Source organism: Ursus maritimus, unplaced genomic scaffold (assembly GCF_017311325.1).
Source record: "Ursus maritimus isolate PB19 unplaced genomic scaffold, ASM1731132v1 scaffold_7, whole genome shotgun sequence".
Taxonomy (NCBI): Eukaryota; Metazoa; Chordata; class Mammalia; order Carnivora; family Ursidae; genus Ursus; species Ursus maritimus.
In genome coordinates, this window is record NW_024426885.1 from 47,047,254 (window position 1) to 47,054,254 (window position 7,001).

General features: G+C 58.9%; 1 protein-coding gene across 7 annotated transcripts in view; it reads right to left on the bottom strand.

The window, feature by feature from the left end:
• ZMIZ1 (zinc finger MIZ-type containing 1) overlaps positions 1 to 7,001 on the bottom strand; it is a 231,424-nt gene that overhangs the window by 65,668 nt on the left and 158,755 nt on the right. For 2 of the 7 annotated variants that reach the window (XM_040624273.1, XM_040624271.1), the window contains exon 1: positions 767 to 3,336. The exons of 4 other annotated variants lie outside the window; for them this stretch is intronic. In XM_040624273.1, the coding sequence (XP_040480207.1) occupies positions 767 to 1,133 (367 nt within the window). In that variant the 5' untranslated portion in view covers positions 1,134 to 3,336. Of the gene's footprint in view, positions 1 to 766; positions 3,337 to 7,001 lie in introns of those variants that run through there. One more of the 7 variants, XM_040624279.1, reaches the window with a different exon arrangement.

Here is a 7,001-nt window from a genome sequence, read left to right on the forward strand (position 1 = left end):
CGCGACCACCCACCCTGCGTGCGCCCGCGTGGGGCTGGGGGCTCCGGGGAGGCCCGGCGCGCCGCGGAGGGGGGAGGGGAGGGAGGAGGAGGAGCGCGCGAGGAAGATGAAAGGCTAGCAGACCTGCCTCGGCGTCTCCAGGGAGCCCCGGCTCGCGCGCGCCCTCCCCGCCCCGCGAGCCTCGCGGTCCGCACCCCCGCCCCCCCAGCCCGCCGCCCGCACTCACTCGCGCGCGCAGACCGTCGGCCCAGCCACTTTGCTGCGAGGGAGCGCGAGCTAGTATGAATCGGAGGCAGCTCACATTTCAAACTTGCACGCAGGGGTGGTGCTGGTGCACGCCGCCGCCGAGCGAACGCACAACCCGACGAGCGGCGCTCCAGCCTCCGGGCGGGGGCGGCGACCAGGGCCCCCTCCTACCGCCCCCCCCGCCGCCTGGGCAATTAATTGGAAGCAACACTTGTGCGAGTGGGTCTCCCGGAGCGCTGTTGCCTGAGGGGGCCGCCAAGAAGGCGCTGGAGGTGGTTGACTTGGGGTGTCTCCCGCCCCCCCACCGCCCCCCAGCGAATCCTCCCAAGTGGTCATGCTAATGAGGGTCCCCGGCGGGGTGGGGGTGGAGGAGGGAGCTAGCCTGGGGGCGGTCTCGGCCGGGGGGGGGGCGGGGAGGGGAGGGGCGGGGCGGTACTGGGTCATCCGGATTGCAACCTCGGTTTGCAGGATTTTCGGAACCGGTTAGGGGGCGGAGAAAGCAGAAGACCTGGCATCTAACCTGGCACAGGGGCCCCTCTACCTTCGGGATTCCCCGAACGCGGAGCTGGGGGCAGGGTGAGCGGGCGTACGTACGCTTTACCTCCCCGACTTCGGGGAGTTCCTGTGCCCTGGGCCAGCGGCTGTAGGGAAGCCGGGGGCGGCTGCGGTGCGCGACTCGGCTCTGCCCCGCCCCGGGAGCTGCTGCCTTCCTGACATTGCATCCTGTGGTGGCCGCAGCCTCTTCCTTCCAGCCTGTCTTTCGCAAGGTCTCCTGGCGCTGAGCTGAGCTTGCCCCCTCTCCACCCCTCCGCCCCCGAGACACCCCTGGAAGCCCACCCACTGTCCTGCCCAAAGAGCTCTGCGTCCCTCCCTCTTTCCACTACCATTACCCTCTTGAGAGAAAGGTTTGATAGTCCCCTTCCCGAGCCCTACCCACCTGCCAATGAAATTTTCTTGGTGACCTAACTAACTCAAATGACTAGGAAGGTAAGAGGGGTCCCATCATTCATCCTAAAGAAAGACAGCCAGCACTGTCTTTAAAATCTCCTCTATATTGGCTGCTGTGCCCTGCTCTGGGAGACATTGCGGGGAACTGACCAGGTCCCCTAGCCTTTGTTGCTTCTCTAGACTTCATTCTCGGATGCTCCCCTCCTTTTTCAGTCAGCCTCTGGCTGTCCCCTAAACCTTACTGTCTGTCCTCCTGCCCGCCCTGGAAGTGGCTGAGACAAATCACTTATCTAGAAATTATGTTCTTGCTCCTTGTTTGACATAAATCGTTAGCAGGCTCTAATCCCACCCACTGCCACTTGAAATATCACTTTCGGGGATGGCATTTGGAAATGCAGTTGTCATGGGCTTTCCCTCCGAGGAGCTGGTTAAATGGATTAATTCATACTTCATAACTTGCTGCCTTTTGGACAAGAACTAGCTTCCTGCAAGAGAGATTAATTGGCATCCCCTTCCTGCAGGGCCAACCCCAGGGGCAGCCGCAGAAAGAGGGACTTCTCTGCTCTACACAAATTCCAGGCTCCACTTAGTCTCCCCTCTTCCAAGGAGTCTTCCTTATTTTGGGTTAGAATGGTTTCTGCGGGGAACAGTCATTTAGTGAGACATTCGTTGGGGCCCTGCCCTCCCAAGCAGCCCCATCGGGGCTTGGGATCTCAAGCGGGAAGAGCCCTATGGCTCTATATAGACTCCCATCTTTCTCACTTTGCCTGGCGCAGTCCCCACTGCAGATCCCCTAGACAATGTTCTCCCAAGCCCAGTGCTCAGCCAGTGACACCCAGAAACAGATGGGGCCTGACAATCTGGCCCAAATTGCAGAAGAAAACACTTGAGATGGAAGTCCACAAAACCACTAACATTAATCTGGTTTTAACATGGTGTCAGATTACCCAGAATTCACATAGCCAAGACTTCAAATAACCGGAATCCATGCCTCCTGGATCCTCTCCTCCCAGAAATTCTGCGCCCTGATAGTTTACAGTATTAATCTGATCCTTAGAGCCTTCCGAGCCACCAAAGACCTAAATGTTTGGAACTTCCAGGTTCATTCTTGAAATTCCCTGTTAGCGTTGGTACCAAGTAGCCAGCCCCCAGGCACCGAGTTCAGAAAAACCACTTCCTGTACGTTGAGCCAGAATCCGGACTGGAGCTGGGGTTTATACCAGAGGGACACAGACCGGGCGTCACTGCCTGGAAAACGAGTAAGACAGCCCTACCGAGCCGCCTCCCCAGCCTCTCAGTTCTGGCAGAATGGGGGGGGGGCGGGGTGAGAAAAGCATTAATATGCTTATTTAAATTCCTCAGGCCTGGGACCAATCGTTTTTTACTTTCTCCAGGTAAGCAAAAAAAAAAAAAAAAAAAAAAAAAAAAAAAATACTATCCACCAGCAGATTTACGTAATTAGAAAAACAAATTGTTTTCAAGCATCCATTCACCAGCCGGCACACATGGCTTCCCGGCCGAAGCTAGGGTTTTCACATGCTAATTTCAAGGCCCGCTCGGCCCTATTTCAGCCCCTCTCGGGCCCACTAGGTTAGCAAGCTCTTAGTAACGCCACACGTCCCAAGCCTACAGAAATACGGGTACTCTAACCAGTTCCTGCTTCAGAAGGGCTTCTCCGGACTTCACGTTCCAACTCCGTTTCTCCAACTTCCAAAGATCTGCTCCAAAGCCCCGAGCCCAAAGTGGCCTGCTCCACCCCCTGGGCGCACTCCTTGATAAGGATCTGCCGGAAAGGGGCTGCAGACAAAGCCGCCCTCCACCTCTGCCGGCAGTCGCTCGCCGAGCTCTCCGAGTGACCCCGGGGAGGGGGGCACAGTCCGGGGGAATGACTTGGGAGGCAGAAGAAAGGAAGAAGAAAGGGAGAGCTGCGGCCCCGGCTCCTTGATGAATGCCCGCGAGCGCTCGGGAAGCCTGATGTGGGGATCAATAGCGGGTGGCTTTTCTTGCGGGTGTTTGAACTCCTCCTGCCATGGGCCCTGGCGAGGAGAAGCCGCCAATAAATCACGGCGCTGCAGCCAGGAAGGCAGCCGCGGCTCGCTCTGGAGGGCGCGGGCGGGGGGATTCTTCCCCCGGCTGGGGGAACCTGTCATGCGGAACGCACTTCTGCGGGACCGTGGGGGGAGGGGACCGCCGTGGCGCCTGGGGATTCAGGAAAAGCCTCTTCCAGGGTTCCGCAGCTAACCTCCAGGGCGCAGGGCCTCCGGGAGCCCGGCCCAGGCCAGGCCGGTAAGGAGAGAGCGAGCAAAGCCACCTAGGCTGTAAATCACCCAGGGGTCGAAAGTGGCTCCGCCCAGGGCTTCCAGGCTCAGGACTCGGTCGCCACCCAGGCGAGACTTTGTGTGGGAGGCCTGGGGGCAGACAAACGCCAAGCCTCCTCCGACAGAGGCTGAGGAGAGGCGGAACAATGAACCCCAGAGGTGGCTCTTCTGGGCCTTCAGTGCTGAGAGCCACAGAGCGGGGCTAGCTGATTCAGCAGGTCTCAGCAAGGATCCCGATGACTCACAGATGTCACCCATGCAGGCCGGAGCGCTCAGAGGGAGGATGAAACAGACAGGGAGGCCCTGTGGGGAGCCACGTGAGTGTGACAGGCAGGAGCAAGGGCCTGGGAGCCACCTGGGCTGTCCACCTTCCCACAACTGGTCCCTCTCAGGACCCACGAAGGAGTTCAGGGTCCAGAGTCTGTTCAGTAAAGGAAGGCGCACGTACTGGGGGTCACGGGTTGTGCTCGGCCCGCCCAGGAAGGCTCAAGGGACTGCACTGGGGGCCGGAGTTGACTCAGGGGCTCTGCCTCCAGAGACCTTCTCCTGCCCTCCTCCGAGGGGCCAGGGCACAAGCTCCTATGGTTTTTGATAATGCTGTTCCCTCTGTCCCCTTTCCCCTCTCCCTTCGCCCCCGTCAGTCCCCTCGACTCTACTTGTACACTCCTGAAGAAGGCCCCGCAGAAGTCTAGCAGCCAGCCAATGGAGGTGTCTCCTCCAGGCCTCACAACCCTACCCGTGCATGGGGGCCGCAGGACGGCGCACTCCTACTTGGGAAACGGAGCTGGGACCCCCGAGCTGGATCCAGGCCTCTCCTGGTTCCTCATCGTACAGAGCTCAGGGTGACTGGGTGTTTGCTGTTTGCCGGGCCCGCTTAAAGGCACTTTCCAAGTATCAACGTGTGATCCTTACCCTCTCTGATGAGCTGTGATCATTATTCCCACTCTACAGACAGTAACATTGAGGCACAGAGAGGTTTGGACAACTTGCCAGAAGGATTTAAACTACTTGGCAGTCTGACTGCAGAGTCTGCCCTGGACCCATCATGTTATATTCCTAAGATGGGACTCAAAGATCCAGAGGTCAGGGGCCACCGTGGTCACTCCAGCTCGCTGATGAGAGCTGTATCCCCTGACTCTTGTTTTATATTTCTTCCAGCACACCGCATTACATATACTGAAATATTTTCTTTGTGTTTCTTTCTCCTATTTACCATCTGCGTGATTGTAAGCATCCACCTGACATCTTGGTTGGCCAGGCTCCCCCTGAGGGGGGACTGGGGACACGGTGGCGAATGAGACCTCCCTGGCTCAGAAGCTCCTATCACTGCACCCCACCCTCCCTTCCTGGATTTCTCCCCGAGCAGGGCCCTCATCCCAGACTCCGACTGCGCTCCCAGAAGTCTGCATTTGGCTTCCACCCAAATCTTACCATCATTTTATTCAGAAAACAAAACGAACCCCTGCCCCACATCTCCATTCTGAGAGGCCCTACGATGCAAGGTTACTGGGGACCCAGGAAAGCCTCCTGCCAGGCTCCAGGAGGACAGAAGATGGGGGAGGGAACCCAGGAGGTGGGCACAAAATGGGCACTTGGGTGGCTTCAGTCTTCAAGAGCTGTCTGCCCTTTAACTGCTCAGCTGGGAAGGCGGCCACCCCCTCAGCTGTCTGCCCGTGCTGCTGGGACAGAGAGGCTGGCAGGCAGGGGCTGGCGGACAGGAAGGAACCGGCCAGGTCCCTGCTAGCTGAGGAGCAGTGGAGGGAGGCGATGGGCCTGGATTTGGAGGCCGAGGCTCAGGAAACAAGTACTGACGGGTTGCTGGCCCTGGACAAGTCCCTTAGGCTTCCTGGGCCCGTACCGCCTCCTTCGTACGATGCAAGTGAACCCACCTAACACCAGGTCGTCAGGGAGACCAGAGGAGTTAACGGCGACCATTCTTGAGAGGCTGAGTCTGTGCTGTGATGGTGTGGGCTGAACTATGTCCCCCAAAAGATGCTGAAGTCCTAGTCTCCAGTACCTGTGAATGTGACCTTATTTGGAAGGAGGCCTTTGCAGATGATCAAGTTAGGATGAGGTCATTGGGGTGGGCCTTACTCCCCTATGACTGGCGTCTGTTTAAAAAGCAGACATCTGGACACGGAGAGACACACGCACGCGGGAGGACGCCTAGTGACAGTGGCGTCATGGTGCCACGAGCTGGGAGAGAGACCTGGAACAGATCCTTCCCTAGTGTCTTCAGAGGGCGCAGGGCCCTGCTGCCGCGATAGCGCCATCTCAGGTCGGCAGGCTTCTGGCCCGCAGCGCCCTGCGATTCTCCAGCTGGAGCTGCTTGGCAGGTGGTACTTTGCTGTGGCATTCCTAACAAAGCAGCGCCCCTGGTGACACCTCTAAAGCTGAAGTCCCGCACATCCCTGCTCTCCCCAGATCCCTCCCTGCGGTGGCTCTGGCTCAGCCAGCGTGAAGTCCCAAAGCCCTTATGATTACCCACAAGCCCCCGCGTGACCTCCCTGACCTCATTTCCTTCCAGTCTGCCCTTGGCTTACTCGGCTCCAACTTCCCTGCCCTCCTGGCTGCAGGTGCCCCAGATGCACCCTCCGAGGTGCGCCAGGCATGCTCTTGTCCAGGTGGCCAAGTGCACGTCCCGCCTCCCTGCAGGCCTGGCACAGGTGACCCCTTCTCTGGGAGCCTTCCTCAGCCACACTGCCCCAAATGGCAGCCCCTCCCCACGCTTCCTCCGCTCTCCCCTCTGCTTTTAGGGCTGCTTGTTTCTCTTGCTAACGCTGTCGCCCGACTAGAGGGCAAGCCCCACATCAGCAACGACTTCTGTCCGTTTTGGACGTCTTGTGTGGACAGGGATCTAAGGGGTGCCGGGCAAAGGCGGGATATTTGCACTAGCAAGGACACGAGAACCAGCTGCCTGAACGAATGAGTGAGGCAAGGAATGACTGAACAGGACGAGCTGTGGTGCCCTGCGCCCCCCGCCTGCCCCCCGCCCCCTGCCCACTGTCTGGAAGAACACGGGGTGGCTTCTATGTGGAGGCAGCCTGTTCAGACAGGAAGCTCAGGCCAGCTCACAAAGGGGCCACCGGAGGCGGTGGGGGGCTCGCCACCCAGGCCTCTAATGAATCTCTTTCCATTGATTTCTGGAGTCGCCTTTGAAGGGAAGGGACGGCCGAGGCAGCTTGAATGTCCGTGCCTCAGCAGTCCTGGGCTTTTATTGCTTCTCCCTGGACACAGCTTTGACAGGGGGCTTCCGGACAGCCCCCGGGTTTGGACTGACATAAGCTCCCTGCAGTTGGGAAGGCAATTTCCCTTCCTGCTGAAGCTGTCTGTCTGTCTGCCTGCCTCCCTGCCCGTGCAGCATTTCTCCCTGTCTGGGCCGGGGCGGTCGAATTCCACTCCTGACACTCCCCAGAAGCAGAAATGAAGCTCAGACAGGGGACAGAGTTACGGCAACACACACACACACACACACACACACACACACAC